At 48.2% G+C, this 18,371-nt stretch overlaps 1 protein-coding gene across 1 annotated transcript; it reads left to right on the top strand.

The window, feature by feature from the left end:
* The first annotated feature begins 650 nt into the window (after window positions 1–650).
* LOC8025879 lies at window positions 651–16,403 on the top strand. Its single transcript, XM_029980065.3, has 3 exons — window positions 651–751; window positions 10,395–10,820; window positions 15,861–16,403. The coding sequence occupies exons 1-3, from the start codon at window positions 709–711 to the stop codon at window positions 16,034–16,036; spliced, it is 645 nt and encodes a 214-aa protein (XP_029835925.2). The 5' UTR covers window positions 651–708; the 3' UTR covers window positions 16,037–16,403.
* Window positions 16,404–18,371: the final 1,968 nt, after the last annotated feature.

The following is an 18,371-nucleotide window of genomic DNA, read 5'->3' on the forward strand; positions in this document are numbered from 1 at the left end:
CATAACCTGGCGTCACGCGTTCTTGTCATGTGACGTGAAAGTCGCGGTCTCGCGCGATGGCATGACGTCACGTGACGTCAGGTTTACCGCTAAACTTAACTGGGTTGTAAACAAGAATTAAGTTCTTTTTCTCTCCCCGAAACAACTGTTTAATGTCTTTTTTTCAAGGTTAAAAATGAAATGCTCCTTAAATATTGCAGTAATGCAGTATAGTCTTCGCAGATTTTTCCTGCCTCTTTCAAGCTGACTGCTCCCTGAGCACAGAAAACGTTCCCCAAAATCAGCGTTGCCTGAAAACGGGAAGTCAACTGCGTAAAGCAATGATATCAAGGCTTGGTCTGCTGGGCAAGTTGGTACTGGACATTCATATTAAAAATAGCGCACAAAAATACGGGACAAAAAGGTGGAGAAGCACACAGGACAAGCTCTTATCCTGTGTTCTTCTTCGCATAGCGCATAAAAGACGGGACGTCTTTATGCGCTATTTTTAATATGGATATCAAGGCAACGTGGCCCACCAAATGTGTGCCGACATCTGGGCGATTTCGGATAGATAAAACCCCGACGCATCGGAGTCTTATCGTTGTGACATTTGTGCTCGTTCTCAAGGTTCGAGCATATATAAGCTATTAAGTCACATTAAAACACGCGTCTGCTTCGACAAAGCGACTGCAGTCTCAACACATCGTGCACTCAATTATCGTTGCCATGAAAGCGCGCATTTTGCTCGTCTTCAGCGCCTGCATCACAGGTAAAACTTCATTCTTTGAAATTTGGTGTTCTATTGCCGGAAGGAATACTACTACGTTAAACGAAAACGTAGGTCCTAAGCGTAATGACGCTGCTGTCCAAGCAGTGCATGTTCTTAGAGTACGAAGCCTGGAAAGCGCCCTCAACTGGTGCCTACCGCGTCCAAAAAGTAGTGCCTCGATTCCTGCCCTATGACGTCACAGGAGCGTGATGTTAGAGAGCCCGTATTGCAGAGAGTCTCCAACTGCGCGATCATCGGAATCATATGGTCTATGGGCCGAATTCGCGATACGGGCTGCGCGAGGAGATGCCGTTAGAGCGTTGATCGTCTGCGAACGCGTCCGCCTTTCAGCTTGCTTTCTCCCTCGCCAAGCGAAAAGGCGGCGCATGCGCACCAGCGACCGATCTCCGGAGGAGTGCGTCCTCCACGAAATCCCAAACGTTCCCCAGGGAGGTGGGGAGGGAGAAGTGTTCGGAAAAGTATGCATTTTTTTTTATTTAGTTCAAACCTACATCTTACGACTAGACCAACTTCGATATGCTATGTTGAGATTGCAGTGCTGCACGTGCAACTCGGAAATTAACCAGTTTCGGAAATATTTCACCGGCTCAAATTTTTATCAGTGATCCGTGGAGTCGGCTTTACCACGGGGTGAATTGATTGCGGGACAAATATTTCGTGATTATTTTGAAATCGCCGAATTGGCAAAACGTAGGTCTTTATGAAAACCAAGGTGTTTAGCGGATACTCCGCTCCACGTACCTTCGCAGACGACAAAAAATGGGGCTCCGGCGACCCAATGCGAGCTGTCAGAGCCAACCACGTGTCCTCTCGGGGCGGTATTGTTGCATGGCCACGCCTCCCATGGGCCATCGTGTATGAGAAGGAAACTCGGCTACCTTGAGGCATAAAGTAATTTACATATATTCCTGAAAAGAAAATTCCAGTAATATAATTGTCTGAAAATGATTAAAATCATTGACATAAACACTAAGAGGGAAGGACGAATAAACATTTCAAATATTACTTCTAAATAATCTTAAATTGTAATCTAATCTGATGAATTTAGCAGACAATTTTGGGTAACGGAAGGGTAATGATCTCGAAAAAGTCCCACATACCGGCTTGCCGGCGTATATCTCGAGGTCATTTGGATGAGTGATTGGAAAGGGCTCGGCACTGACGGATTCATCAGATGATTCAACTGAATATGATGACGCCTGCTGAATATCCGGTTCGTGAACGCTTGGAGTTGCTCATTCCGATGTCGATGCAAAGTCCGCCGAACCCAAATTTCGACTCTTTTCTCGGAAGCAGGTAAGCGTATTATTTGACTGTCGCATCGGGCAGCTTTCGGTGGTGTAAAGGCGTGACCCCACTAGCGTGAACGGCGCCGCCGCTTGGCGCCGCGGGCCGCACCGCCGTCCGGCGTCTGAACGCGAGGAGTCCACATTAGCCTCCGTTTGGCGGGCGTCGTGCAACAGCCACGGCCACTCGATTAGGACTCCCCTTGGAAGCGGCCTGCCGTATGCCTCACTCCGCCGGTGAGCGCGATAGTTCTACTTTACCCCGCAGCGCCAGCCGTGGGGCTCCTTATCGGTGAGAGATAAAGCCCCTTGATAAAAGCGTTTTTTACAAGTACCGCCAACCATTGTTGTGGAAGCGCGCGAGACACGTGCCATGAGCGGGTGCTCCGCCGCCATTCGCTTCCGAGGCCCGCTCATTTCAGTGCTGCGCCGCCATTTGCTTCCAAGGGCCGCTCGAGACATGCGCCTCGTGCACTCGCGCATTTGACGCTACTTGCAAGAAAAACGCAACCACATCGAGGGGCTTTAGTGAGAGATAGAGCTCCTTTCGGGGGAGCACATTGAGGAGCTCTATGCTTCGTTTCATGTTAGTATTTACCACGCGTGCTAAAAGCGCAGCGCTAAAAGCCACGCGTGCTAAAAGCGCGAGATAGTTGCTTCGAAGGAAGCCTCGGCGGCTGCATGAGCGCTCGTGCAGCGAGTGCTCCAGTCAAGCAGTAAAGGCTAGCCGGTCGCGCTAGCACAGCGTTCACGGTTAGTCCACGCTAAGGTAAGACGAAATATAGTGAGAGAGGAGCAGTACGCCCGGCCCGGCCCGGTGTGGCTATTTAGATTTTTTTTTTTTCGTGAAGCCGTAAGTCTCAATTGAAACGAGTGCCAGATTGCATGAATGGTGTGACAAATCTGTGTAAAATAAAACCACATGATTCTTTCTGCGAAACGCTCACTCAGCTGCAGGCTGCGCGTTAAAGCTCCTTTCTGCTGGCAGTATGAGCGAATTGTCGTTTTCTTGTTCCCATAACCGTTGCCCCGTTTCTATTACCACTGTAATATAGGAGTTATAGTTGGATATAGCTAGGCCGTATGATTGAGCACGCGCGAGCTGTGCCATTTATTCATCTGTGAAGGACAATATAAAATCCGATTCCGCGTGCATAACTTCAGCAATATAAACTTCATTGTTCACAAAAAAACAGACCAAGGGAGTCATATAGTTCACAAGCGAGTACCTTTCGGGAAAGAGGCTTCCGCGAAAGCCTCAATATATTCTCTAGTGGGCTGATTAGGTCACCAGCCCAGTTTGCCAAAAAAGGTGTGAGGAGTTTTCTGAGAAAGAGCTCGCAGAGCTCTTCGCTGTGGTAGGGATTTCGGCAGTTAACACACCACATCAGTGGGCAGTCCATAAGATGTGGAAGCACAGCGCTCGAGAGGACCTTGCAAGTCCTTTCACAACCACGAATCTCTGCCGACTGTAGAGCCCTCTCGACAAAGGTGCAGACGAGCTTGCACAGCCAGACAGCTTCAGGTCGTGGATAGCTGAGTCCTCCCTGGTCAAGGCTAAACATGGACTGATATGCTCCGTCATGTGATGCGTTTCCCTTAAGTTGCGCTTGCATTCAGGACACGTCATCTTCAAAGTTTAGCAAGTCCTACACATTAGCCTTCCTTGCTTTCACTGAGAAATTCTTATTGCTTTGCTAGGTTGAATGTTTCAGCGAATTACTTTGAAATTACGACAATTTCTACAAATAAAGATGGTCACTTTTTGTTCGCAAACGAAGGCCAAGTAGCCAGCCATGTAAGTCAGCGGTGCGAACTCAAGTTCGGAAGAGTCTTTATTGTACTTCGTCAACTCCTGCAGTTGACGAAGTACAATAAAGACTCTTCCGAACTTGAGTTCGCACCGCTGACTTACATGGCAGGATTTCCTCTTTCACGAGTGGAGTTGGCACAATTCATCACCGTCTGGCACTCAGAACTAGAACGCGCATTTACATTTCCGGCAGCTTCCAAAATGCCAACACAAACCACACACGCGAGCGCAGAGTGACACTACGATATTTTCGCCGAGCACAGCGGTGCATAGGTGGGGGGGAAAGCCAGTTTTGCTGCCTTCTGCAACCGCGGCAGCGCCTCGGTATCGGCGAAGGCAATGACAGGCAGATATTTTATCTGGGTAGCGGAGCAAGAGCGCGTTGGGCGCCTTCTCTATACTCCGTTTCACCCGTTGTACCGCAGCGAAGGCTGGAAGCGCGAGCTCATGTTGACAGCTGCCCTTACTGCACGAGAGCGTGTGCCGCCGAGATCTGCCCCAGAGCAAGGAGCTCGCGCTTACAGCCTTTCCTGCGGTACAACATATGGTGAAACAGAGTACTTTCAGCTCATGAGACCGCTCACTAGGGTGCCTACATGTCTCTCTGTCTCAGGGTGAAGACATCCATTGTTGCCCTGAATGTGCCAGTGCGTGACGCTCTCGCGCACTCGGTGCGTGACTTGGGCGGTAAAATGGCGCATATGCATTAGCCAAAGCTAGGCGCACGAGCTGAGTGACACCGGATTGCGCGCACTTCAAAATGCATAAAAAAACGAATGGGCGGAAAAATGGCTGAGATGTCACCACTCAAGCAAAAGCGCGCGTGTGTATGAAGGCACTCTACCGCTCACCGATGTGCAGCGCCCCCACGGAAAATGGGAGAAGTTGTCCTCTCACGCGCGCTCTTTTGCTTTCGGAAAGACATCGGCAGGCCGCACCAACAGGGGGGATCGAGTGGCCGTGCAACAGCACTGCCTCTCGCGATCGCGCGCAAGCCTCCCATCGTATTTCCCGCTCTTTCGTCGTCTGCTCTTTGTTAGATTCTTCCGTTTCGCCTCTCATCTTTCGCATATATCAGCATCAAAACCGCACTCGCTGCAGACATGATGGGTGTCCATGATGACCTGGTGATCAGCGTGAATGTGATTATCCTAGCCTGCTCGTTGATCTTGCGACGTCGCCGCGCTTTGAAGGGAAGGAGGCGCAGGTTTTGAATCCGGCCGAGTTGGTTCTACCGAAAGACCGAAGGACAGGTCAGTGCTTTGCTGCCCCAGCGGCGCGCCAGAGATAAAGGTTGCTTCCGAGAGTGTCACCAAATCAACTCGACATCCCTTACAACAAAAACGACATGTAACAAGTATACAACGGAAGAAACTCGCTTGTAATTTCGAATTGCTCTCCTATAATTTTCCAGCGGTTGTTCCTAACCTCCTTATCTAGGTAGTCTGGCTGCGTCTTGCCGTTAAAAAGGGAAACCATCGCACAGTTTCGAGGACCCGCTCAGTTGGGAAAGGCATTGGGGGAAATAGGGATAGCGGACGAAACGAAACGACGCTGCGTTCCTTCGCAACGTGAAAGACGCACGGAGAACCGGTTTGCACGTCACCATGGCATCGCAATGTCACTATTTACGCCACCTTTCATTGGCCGCGTTAAGTCGGCGCTCCTTTACCCCTACTCCCCGAGCGCAGAAACTAAACGGCGCATAGCGTACAGGAGCGCGACACACCGAAGCTGCGTTCAGAACCTACTCGAATGAATCCGAGTTACCCTGGCGGATTATGTCACGTGACCACAAAAATAGAGAAACGCTGGACGCGGGTATGTTTTCGATAACCACATTTACTCTAGAGTTAGATCGAGTAAGTTATGGAACACGGCCAGAAACTATCAACGAGCCACACGAGCTCCTTCCGACCGTGAATACGGGTGGCAGAAGCCGAAAATCTTTCGAACATAAATAGTTAGGCCTGTGTGGAGCGGCAGAGTATAAAGCAAAAGAGACGGCAACGTTGTGAAGTTTCTACGAACGTTTTAATATTCCTAAAAGGTTCGAAGACTCACTTCGTGCACATATGTGGAAGGTTACCTTGGCCGCTCTGTATTTATTGACCATGCATGCTGTTCCGATTCAAATTAAAGACAACATTCTTAAATCCACTCGTCGACGCAGGAAACCCCCAAATTTGTGAGATTCCCTGGTTCCGTTGGTTCCGTCTCGCAGCGAGACAGAAGCCACGCCGATACCGGCACACTGTCGTTCGATAGCACGTCAATTCGTTTTTAGGCGGTATGCATGAACACAACGCTAACTGGTGTTTCGGCTTTCCAATCTACGTATCTTTATTCGCTGCAGCTGGGCTAATCATTCTAAGCAGGGCAGCGGTCTGACTGTCTTTTCATCACAACTGTTCTGTCGCCGAGCTATCGGCACCTCGTTCGATAGATCAATTAGCTTTCAGGCAAGACGTACGAGCAAACCTTTTTCTCAACGCTCATTGATGTTTCGGATTTCAAATGGAAGTGTCTTTATTCGCTGGGCTAAGCATTATAAAAGGGACAGAGCGGTCCGAATGTCTCATCTCGAAAACTTTTCTGTCACTGTGCTATCCGCACGCAGATGACTTTCTTTTTCAGGCGAGATGCACGAACAAACCTTTTTCGGAACGCTAATTGCTGTCTTGACTTTCAAATCAAATCGTTTTTACCAGCTGGATTAAGCACTAATCAACTGAAAAGGGTCAGCGGTCCGGTTACGCCTTTCGCCTCGACGGTCTCGACAGCAGCACAGCCATCTTGTTTGTTTACGTCACGTCACGGAGCGCGAAGAAGTCACTCGCGCTCCGAGAAATTTTCGGTGCGCGAACAGCGCGCTCGAGTGTCAGTCTCTGGTGGCACTCCTGTCCGTTTAGTAAAAGGAGCGCCAAACTCTCACGCTCCGGAGCACGGACTTAACGGGCCCATTTACTCCTCTCTTCTGAAGGCCCGTTCACACTCTTGCGACCGAGTACGACTGAGAGAGACGAGATCTCTTACAACTTCTTAAATGTTTCTAGAATGAGGGAACACACTGACATTGTAGCGCCATCTATGCGGTGACCCTAGAACTGCATTTCAGAAAAGCGGAGGTTTTGCGGGATTTTCGAGGTCAAATGTGCGTAATACCCATAGAAAGGCTCGTTTATAACATTGACAAAAGTTTTTCGAGCCAAAAAAGAAAGGATATTGCGCGAGAAATAAAAAAAAAATATGCCGGACCGCCGAGTTTACACTGCTTCCCAATAGATGGCGCCAGTGTGTTCTCTGGCCCCCTGCGCCCACCGTCGCGCGGCAAGCCTCCACGACGCCAATGTTGTCGTGCCTTGACTAATCCTGGACACTCGGATTTCCACAGGAGCTATCACGCTCGGAAAAAAAGTTGCAGCGAGTGAACGGCATTGGTGCACAACAAACTTTAGTGCTTCGATGGGTCTGAAAGAACGATCAAGAGAAAAAGCAGAAATGACGAAAGATAGAGAGAGAGAGATAAATTGGGAGAGAGAGGTACGGAGAGGGGTTGAAAAGTAGATAGCGATACGAAAGAAGGCAGATAAGAAGAGAAGGGAACAAACGGCTCATAGATAGCCATTGGTGGCCGCTTCACGAAAGCGCGCCCTGGCTGCGGCCCCTTCACGAAAGCGCACTCTCGGCCGCCAGCCGCAACCTCGGCAGTAGCGAAACGTGGCCGTCCACGCCAGTGCACCGGAGACGAACTAAGGGCAGCGGAAGAACGACATTCATGTTTTCGCATTCACAACTCATAGGAAGTACTTATGTGTCCTCGGACTTTTTTTTTGTGATTGTCATGTTTAAAAAGGGGAAAGTGAAGAAGGAATACATGCAAGCTGTAGATGACTCCCGACGATAAATAAGGACGGAGATAATAGGTGACTTTTATCAGAAGATCTTCGAAACCTAGAAATACTACTTAAAAGGTTAAGTAGCGGTGGCGTTTTAAGACCTCGCACTGTTGAAACTGGGGCTGGCATCTGCGGTCACTGCAATGTATGCCGAGGTGGCCGAAAACCGCCGAAGAGACGCCACCGGGACGAGCTGACACGAGAAATTTTGGAGGATCTAGAAATAGACAGATTGGGAGTCATGTGTGTCAGCAGGCCTTCTGTTGCATTATCTATGAAGGAGATTGATCTTCTGGCCAGTTGATTAGCTTGGTTTATCTTTTTTAAGGTGATGCTTCGTTTTTGTAATTTTGCTTTTGGGTGTTTTTCAGGCTGATTTTCTTCTTTTTGTTCTCAATTGTGCGTATATATTGCACCGTTGAGTTCAATAAAAATTTAGTTGCGAGTCAGCGCCCTGTCTGTGTCCTTCTTTACCCTGTCCGTTGTCTTTTGCTCTGTTTAAACATTTTAAGTATGTCACACCAACTCGCCCAGGCTTCAACCTTAGAAACCTAGAAATTTACGGTACTTATTGAGTAAAAACTTCTATCTGAACAATGTTTTAAATTATTAAATAAATTAAAAAATACTTGGAACTTTCGCCGCACCTGCTTATTTGTCCCAGCAACACTTATTAAAAAAAACATTTAAAAAACCTCACCCACTTGTTCCAGATTAGCAGCTCTCAAACGTTCATCCATGAGATACACATTTATTGAATAAAAGTGAAGCTTATGAAGTATACAGAGAGAATTTGAAGGCGGCCAGGCACTTAAATTGAGCGCAAAATCGACTTTTTAAACAAAATTTTGGAGTAGATAAGTACACAGTTGTATTAAGCTGGTGAATTTTTTCTTTAGTAAGTATATAATAATTTGTTCACTGAGTAAAGGGATATAAAAACAAAAGTCTGCCTTTTCTATACTTCGATCGCGTGTAACAAGAAATGATTTTCGGGTCACTGCCGTGTTTATTTGTGCAAACTGAAGAGGATATCTAAGTTAGTTTTGCTCATTTTCTATTACACTTTTTAGCATTCTTCAAAACGCCATAATGACCCATTATGACAATTGATGATTTTACACAAAAAGGCTTAACGTGGATTCGTTAAGAGGCGAAGAAACAATATTCAGTTTCTCTTTTGTTTTGTTTTTTACTTGAGGGAGCATATTTTTTCATTCAATGAAATCACCTTGCTCTACCTTATTTTCACTGCGATCGTTGGATATTTTTTTTTACCTTGCACTTGGGACCACTTCTTCCTAACCATTTTCTCCTACACGCTCTTTCAGTGCTACAGAACAAAATACTACGAATGTATGGTGCTGCTCATAAGTAGGCATATAATCTTCTTACAAATGTCGAACACTCCGATGATGATAGCGAGTGAAGTGAGCAGACTGAATTTCAGAAAGGTTTTAACCCGTCAGGCAGAAGTGTCTTTTTTCCTCTCAACCTACCAAGCTTTGGCGTCAAATAATAAAATAATGAAAAAATAAAAGCTTGGGGGGGGGGGGGGGGATTTGGCTATGATCGGCTAAGGAGATCTAGGACGTTTGCGTCATATTCGACTTTAGCTCGCCCACACTTGTCCTGAATCCGTGGATTATTTTAGTGCTCTGAAATTAAGGCTAGCGGAAGTGTGCGGTCATAGCTGGGCCAGGGTTCATCATTTGATCTATCATATGCCGGAGCCTGCCCCAATCCGGCAAGTCTAAGGCGACAGGAGTCAGATGGCTCCTTTTATTCACGCGACAAAGACTACCCGTCTATAAAAGCTCTAACAGTACACACGGGCGCCGAAAACAACAGATCTCGAGGAGCTCACCTTAGAGAAGGGTGACATTAAAACTATTTCATCCGCTTCTTATTTTCTTTACGATCCTACGCAAGAAATTTCCTGCTTGGCTAAAACAAAGTGCCGTGCTTCATGTGTGATTTGGTTGAGAGCAACATCGAAGCCGTGCGGATCATCCACAGGTTCCGTTTCTGCCACAATTAGGAGAAATAAAAGTTACACAAACCATCACTTGCAGTCTACTGTTTCGAACTAGGAAATGACACTTCCTCCTTCAACTCAATCTATCGGTACTGTGCTTGTTTTTTTCTGATCCCTCTTCTTTTGTCCTCGTGTATAACGCTCTGTTGCCACTAATAACGCATTTGCATGTTCCGCAATTCGTGTGCATTTTTAGTCGTTTCTTTTCGCCTTCATTTCAGCCTTGCCTTTCTTCACCTCAGATTACCCATAACGATGGTACATTTAAGCTGTCTTAGGCTTTTTCATTTCTAAAAGGACCATGGAACAACCTGTGTTTAAATTTTAAGATTTTTTATATTACTTAGGAGGATAACAAGACAAGCAGCAAGATAGAATAAGGAAGAGTTGATGAGGGGGCAGTAATATTTCATATTTATTTTAATATTTGCACATTCTGGCTATTCTAAGCGCCCCCGGGAGTGTAACAGTAGTAGCGCTGTAGGACTAGTAGATGAACTACCTGGTGGTATGAGTTAAAAAATAAAAGAAAAAAAGGGTCTACGACTTTTAGCAAGGCGCATAAACGGGATCTTTTTTTACGCAGGGGCCTGGAGCTCGGACGACTTAGAGCTCTACGCGTGCCAGAAACGGCTGATGGAAAGCGAGGACCTGTCCAACAACACCATAACCATCCACTTACCTTGGGACGAGTTTGACGTGGACCGGGTCTCGTATTTCGACCGCTTCAGTAAAGTGTTGCTGGACCGGGGAACTCTAATAGGATTTCAGGACGAGCTTCTGAAAAACAAGACCGCGTGGAAGGGAGTTATCGATTCCGCCGGACATAAAGTGACCCACAATATTACCATAGACGGTCTGTCCGTCAATTTCAGGGCCTTCGTGACCCACAGCAGGTTTCCCCTTATCGGTAAAGCGGCGAGCGCCCTTGGACTGGCCTGGACGGACACGCACGTCCTGACCATGACGGCGAAGAAACTGACTGCTCAGGTGGACCTTGCCCTCGTTCACGGTAAGCACACATTGCAGACACACACAACCAATGCGGAGCGGCAGTGGGTTTACTTATTCTTTTGCAGGGTTTCTGGTGGCGTCAAAACGGCTCCGATCGCTGATTGGCTCTGATCGAAGGACAACGGGTATATACCTCAAGGCAGCTTGCTTTGAGGGCTACCCACTATCCTTCAATCGGAGCCAATCAGAGCTCGGAGTCGTTCTGACGTCACCTAAATCCCCGGAAATAGAAGCAGACGAACTTGCGCTCCGCATACTTTGTTTCACGTCAAGTCCGACCACAGACAACGCTACGATCGAATGGAACCAATCGGGAAGCTCCAAAAGTTCTTCGTCATGGCGCTCGTCTTCTCTTTGCGTTGGCTGTCACTGAATAAACGAATCACGCACGGCGTTGCGCTGCTACCCTGCGTCTTTCTTCGCGCGTAATTGGTTTCGTTAGTGACGGTATATCCCCAAAGAAAACAGTCGGAGTGACGCTGCACTTTTGGTGCTGTTTAATTGGCTCCATCAAATCACAGCGTCGGCTCCGGCCGGACACAGAGTGAAACGGTATACAATATACCAAACCTATAGATAGACCTTTGCAAAAAAACGCCTCCTGCGCGTTTCCATCTTTGTCTGCTGGGCTGTTGAACGCCCTTGAGCATGCGCTGTTGATGCAGTATATTGGACGATGAGCATGCGTACACAGCTCAGTGACTCAACAGTTTTGGCCCAAGTAATTAGCGATGCAAAGGTCTACGCACAGCCTCTCCCACCTTCAGGTAACGTCATCCCATTCGGATGGCTCCCACTAATGAAAATAGACCATTTAGAAAATTTTGAGCAATCTGGGCGGGCTTGCTAGAACAGCGTCTCAGCCGAGACTGGGTTAAAGAAAGCACTGCAAAAAGTCTGTCTGGGGCTGCCCAAGCGTCTTGAGTCGCGGTTTGAGTCCCGCTCAGCTCGTGCGCTGGCTTTGGCTGAGCTTTCTTTCATCACCCAGTCTCAGCTGAAAGGCTGTTTCTAGCAAGCCGGCCCTTGTGACTCAGAAAGTGGTTTCACACCGACGGACTGATGGCTTAAAGGCAGCAATGGAAACTCTGTTTCATGGGGCACTGTCACTTTCGCACGTCGATGGCAGGGGAGGGGGGATTAATAGCCGAGTGTGGCCATTTCACCTCAAGATGGACCGGAGCGGATGCTTTGCTATACGTTTTAGCCAATCCAGTAGCATGAACATGTCACGTGATTGCGCTCTCTGCACCATTCCTGGAGGTCACGTGACACTCACGCGGCACTGGATTGGCTTGGATGGTTCGTAGCCTCCGCAGCGGTCCATCGTGGAGCGAAAGCTCGCGCTGCAGAACCCTATGCTAAATTACCCAAGTATCAAGGACAACGCTGGAGAACGCAGGTCTACGAGCCGCACGCGCTCGTCTTCTCCGGGTGAAAGATCCGAAGTAAATAATTAAAATAAGGTATCGACGAATGCGCGTGCAACATACCATTTGTTTTAGGTTTTTGTTTAGAACAGTTACTGCTGCACACGCCAGCACGTGCAGCGCCTCTAACTACACTCATAGCATGCCCCTTGGTGCTTGGGTAATTTATCAAACGGTCTATCTCCACACCTGCCCGTTTCGATATGGATAGCTTTGAACTGGCGTTATGGTGGCTATAGGGAGTATTCACTGGCGGCCATAGCTGTGTGCGCGACTGCTGAGCGTGTGCTGAAGGCGAGCTTCCACAGTTCTTTTTCAGCGTGCATTCCGCAACCATAAAGATTGCCGGTCTTAGCAGCCTATTAATGTGACCTCACTCTGAGCATGCGCTTTAAAGAGCCCCCCCCCCCCCCCCCCCCAAATATGGCATCCAGTGAATACTCCCAATAGGGGTAGGTGTACGGAGTGCTGTGCGTTCTTGGGTATTTCCACGTGCTGCCGCATTTTTGCGACAAAAGTGGCGCTATGGCCAGGGTACCGGTCGAAAACTGTACATGCTGCGCATTGTTGAGAAAAGTACCGCAATGGCGTTTTCAGGGCGGCCATGTTGTCTCCAAGGCTGCACCGGGGGAAGCGACCGTCGCTTCTGCAAGATTTTCGAATGCCCGAGCCCTCCGTGTCGTCGTCTTCCCAGACTTTGAAAAACATCTTTTAAAACTTACCTCACGTTACAAAACAACGCGACTGTTCTGTATCCTGTGGTTACACATAATGTTGAAAGGTCAAGGTACCTTCCAGTGCGTTCTATTTTAGTGTAGGATGTACATTTTGCAAGCGCAAAGTGAGAAACATGATGAGCCCGAAATTCGGCGCCTGCAAGGTCGCTTTCCCGCAGGATAATCGGATACAACTCGGTGCACGCGACCGCGTCTCGGCCAATACAAAGTTGGCGGTGAAAGAAAAAGGAACGCGATACCCTAGCTCTGCAGGCAGAGTCTATACAGTTACTCTAGGTACCTTTAAAGCCCCTTGATGAAGACGTTCTTTAAGAGTACCGCCAAGGTGGAAACGCGCAAGATACGTGCCACAAGCGAGTGCTCCGCCGCCATTCGCTTCCAAGGGCCTCTCAAGACGTGGGCCTTGCGCACCGGTGCCTTTGACGCTACTTTTAAGACAAACGCAACTCATCGAGTGGCTTTAGTTAGCGGTGCATTTCTGCTCGAAAGGGGCGTGGCGTGAAAAATTTGAAGTGTTGTGCGCGAGCGCACGGGCCACGATAGCGTCTCGTACTCCTCATGCTCAAGCAGAACGCGCTTCTACGCGTGGTGGATAGTGCGCCAAGCGATGTTACCACATTTAGGGTACCGATGCCATCGGCGTCATGAACAAGTGACATGCATTCGATTTTCTGCTCGGCACACCTACCTTTATAGGTCCGTAGCTCTCAAGTTTTGAGCAGCGCTCCAGGCGAGCAAAATAGAATATTTGGCTCGCGTTTCGAACGTTCGTCAATACGCTTCCCCACTACAGTCTTTTATACTCCGTTCCATTATAAGTGCCAGCGTACCAGAGGTTACAAGAGCGAGCTCGGAGCTTTCAGTGTTCCTGCCACGCACGCGCGCTCGTGCAGTGCGAGCATCATTCAGGGGAACATGCTTTAGCAAGTATAGCTTCGGCTTCGCTATCAAGTAAAGTGAAACATACGGACTCACGGAAGCTATGAAAGAGAGCAATAAAATAATAAAGCTGAAAGGAATGTTTAATGGGACGCGGAGGGCGCGAGCCGTGACATTCTTTTTTTTAAAGTTTTTTTAGACGTTTTGTTATCGCGCGTCTACAGATTCTGACAGATACTTGCATTCGAACGTGGCGCGTGCAAAATCGAACGTTACAGCGCCGCCTAAATGGTGCTGTCAGCATAACATGGTCGCGTCTTGCGGACGCGCTCGCGCCCCCTGCCCGAGAGCAACAGGCCGATTGACACCATACCGGCGTGCGGCCGTGCAACACGGCTGCGTACCGCATGTTAAACAACCCAGACTAGCGGTAATATTGCACTAGCCTTGATTTCTTATTTTCAGCTGAGGCACCAGACGCCGATTGAGGCTAACTTCCGGCTGTATAAACATACGCACAACACAGTACAAACAATATAACGTCAATGGCAGATGAGTGTAGGTGCTTTGATCATCTCATACCCACCTTTTTCTTCCGCACAATAAAGTCTATCTGCTATGGTCAGCGCCACCATGGCAACGAAGCGTCTTCTGCATGGAGGAACGCGCGAACGCAGCATCTGAAGCCGGATGCGGCAGTATCCAGTTTCTGAATGTCTGCTGCTAACGTGAACGCGGCAACGCTGGCCAAAGTCGGACGCGCCGTTGTAGAGATCGATGTTGATAAAGCTCGATGCCTCGATGCACGAGACACGTGCAACGTGCAGTCCTTGGGAAGATCATGGCGGCACAGCACAGCACTGAGCTAGATTTCAGACGCCATGAATTTCCCAGAAGCGGCGCGCGGCACGTGTCTCGAGCATTTCCACAACAATGAATGGCGCCACTTTTCCCATGATAGAGGGGCTTTAGATGTTGAGAGCTGAGAGCGTCACCTGGCGAACCTTTGGCGGTTATGACGAGGCTTGGCGCACGCTCAGACCTGAGGTTAGAGAGCTTTAGGAGCTCCCGCCACAAATAGGGTGGCCTGAAAAAAGGATCTACTATAGCTCTCTATTTATGACAGCGTTTCCACGAGAGAAGTGAAGAGTCAGCGCTCATGGCGCGTTTTGTTTGAAAGTCAATTAGCAGCGAGATGCTTTGATGTCGGCTCGCTATGGTTCCCTCTCATAACGTCATTATTACCTAACGAACAACAAGTTCGATAGTGTTTGTAATTAGCATAGTGGAAGTTTGAAATCATTAGGCCCTGGAACGAACACTGCAAACACAATCAAAATTAAAGGTCCCCTACTCTTATTTACGTAGATGAGAAATCATTTGCTGACGTCATCGTCAGCATTCGTCCAATCGTGGAGGACCGAACACAGCGACGCTTTCGATCGCGCAAGTCGCCAATACCTCGAAGCCAAAGCTAGCGTTGACGTCTTCGTAGCAGACGGCATTTGGAAGATGGAGAGGCTGTAGCTGGCTTCAGACGCCACGTTCGCGGTCGTGTCTATGGACATTCGTTGGCCATAGTATATATAGGTTGTGGTGTGTATGGAGACCGTGGTGTGTACTTGGGGTCTCACGCCGTGCTTTTCAATGGGGCAGAACGTGAAAGAAAAGCCGTTCAAAACAGAGACTTCACTGAGATAGTTTATGTTTTTCCGGCGCCTAATATTTTTACATGCGACAAAGGCATGTTTTTCGGGTCATTGGACCGTTGATTTTGGCGGTTGGCCTCGCGACTCATAAGTGCCTTTATTTTGTTTCCGCAACGAAAAGGCTTTAAAGCCAAGCTTGTTTGTGTCAGTATATCGATTGTTAGGTCAATCACGACATACGCGCAGGAAATGCACATGGAATTCGCTGCGAGGTCTCGCCGTTCACAGATTTTGCCTTCAAATCATTCTATAATTTTTAAGAGTATGCATGCATTTTCTCTCGCAGGAGACAAATGCCTCCTGTCGCTACCCATCTGGAACATGGAGACGGAAGTCAGGGTATATCCCCAAGTGGACTTTGCCGAAGAACGCCAGAAGAAGTTTGCAGCAAAGCTCAAGAAACGTATTGCAGACACTCTTAGGAGGACCATAGAGACCATGTACAGGAGAGCTTTGTGGTAATCCTAATAAGTAAAGCAGCAATAAACCCTTTTCAAAACCCAATAAAAGGATCTGGGAAAAAAGAGGCGGGGGGGGGGGACTGAGTCGAGTTCAAGTCGAACTTTGTCGTAGCCATCAAATCCAACACGTCCTCACAGTGAGTGCCCAAAACAGATTGAGCACACTATGGGAATAGTTTCTTCGATACCTCAACATTCTAGCCCGTCCTCGCGACACCTGGTTAAATTATAGCCGTCTTCTGCAGCTATTTTTAGTATAGCTTAAACAAGTAGTCTTCGGCAGAATGAAAGGTGTTTCTTAATACTCCTTTGAGCAAAAAAAAAAAAAACAGTTAAGAAATGTTATAAAAATTTTTTTGTTTCGTTGTGCCTTGAGTGTAAATATGTACACGTTACAAAAATGAAGAATTGCATTAAGAAATACCTGAGGTGAAATCGTAACGAATTACAGTTACAGTTGACATTTTTCTGAGATCGCTAGGTGCGTATGCACCGGTTCTGAGAGGGGAGAGAGAATGGAAAGGCGTCATTTTCGGGAGATTCCTTGTCACCTCAGTTGCTCATACAGTGCAGGTTCGGCTTGACTTCCTCCGTTGTTCTCGTGGCTTGGCTTCATAGTCGTCATTTCTCACAACTGCGCAGCTGTAGGTGCAGAAATAACAGCAAAAATGGTTAAAATGGAAAACGTTATAGAGTTCTAGCAGCCTTTTGCGGGTGGTGCACGAAAGCACCCGATGTCGAACACCCCACCCTTTTTGCCCCGCTTTCAAAGGCCCCTGTTTCAGTAGCCTATGACGCGAATCACCCGTGTAAAGGAGCCGGGTCTGGGTACATTCCGCTTTTAGGTAAAAGACAGTAAGCGTGACTCTAGGTTGTGTAACGCAATCATGCCGTACCCGACACTGAAGTGAAAAAGAACTGGATAAAGCTTTCCATTCTTCATGCATGCGCGATACACATTCACGTCTTGCCACGTTAAAAGTGCAAAAAATATCGGTCACTGGCAAAAGACTTAAAGTGTGGGAAATGAATTCAAGCCTCACCGCGACAGAACCATGACGGCACGCATCGGCAACTAATAGTGAACTTCCCTGTTTGCAGGGCCCACTTCGTCGGTTGTTTTGAAACGTGCTGAATTCAAAGGGACATTGTTTCCGACACACCGTTCCTTACCCTTTAACGGTGCAGGCGAGCCTTCGCGATATCAAGACCGAATCGATTTCACACGGTTCGAATTTGTTTACACCCCCCCCGGATATGGCGATGTCCCTCGCGCTCGCGCGGAACACAGGACGGCGAAGTGACGGAACGCAATAAGCTTGGATACCTTAGGCGCTCAAGTAGAACGAAATGAGCTATTTGTAGTGACGGGGCCTCATAAACGGAGCTCACAAGATTCCGCACAACGTGGATAGTTGGTGGGGGATCAAAACTGGTCACCATTACTTTCCTTGCATTACACTCTGCCTTGAAAGCCGACGACTTTTAAAGCAATAACTTCATAACTCTTTCTAAACTTATATCATTAACAACGCGCTCACTAACAAGTACAATAACTTTACGGGTCCACACATTGCAGAGATTTTGACCTCGTCTCCATCCGTCGCCGCTATCGAGAAACCCCTCTTTCTGTTTCTTGCGCGAGGTCAGGGAAGTTAATTTCTTCGTCTGGTCACCCTGACATCCTGCCAGTAACGGCACTGCGAAAGGAGAATCTTTCGTGTCGTCGGCTTGAAAACTTGTTTTCAAACATTACTCGGGTTATGCGAAATTCCGTTTTGGCAGTATCCAGTTTCTACGCGTAATGTTGGATGGTTTTAGAAACTTCCATCGCGCTTACCACTTACTTCACGGATAACTGGTGACAGTCGTCAGTGGCATCCACGATGCCAACCACAGCGGCTATGAGAATTAACCACGTCGCACCTCCGTCCTTAGGTACGTGACGGCACCATTCCACCACGCATTGCGCGACCGTGCTACGCCTATCGTGTTTATTTCTTCGCACATTGTGGGCGAAGAGTGCGAGTTTTTCAGTTGCTTGCACGACGCGACACCGAAGTGACGATTGAGCGACAACGAGTCGACGTTAGGAACAGATGCGGTGTCGGCGGTCTATCCGGATATCTTTGTTTCGTTAATCCTCCAGGGTCGAGATCAGTCATTCCGAAGATGCGCGCGAAGCGATGACAGAAAGACACGTTCGGAATGGCGGAAGACGGAACAAAACCAACAGAAAACACACGTAAACAGACGGACCGGAAGACAGACCAGGCACGGCGCGGACGACGGAGCGATGGTCCGGAGCCCCCAAAAGCGTTTCGAATGATTCCCGC

This window comes from Ixodes scapularis, unplaced genomic scaffold (genome assembly GCF_016920785.2).
Source record: "Ixodes scapularis isolate PalLabHiFi unplaced genomic scaffold, ASM1692078v2 PGA_scaffold11__112_contigs__length_91849675, whole genome shotgun sequence".
NCBI classification, from domain to species: Eukaryota; Metazoa; Arthropoda; class Arachnida; order Ixodida; family Ixodidae; genus Ixodes; species Ixodes scapularis.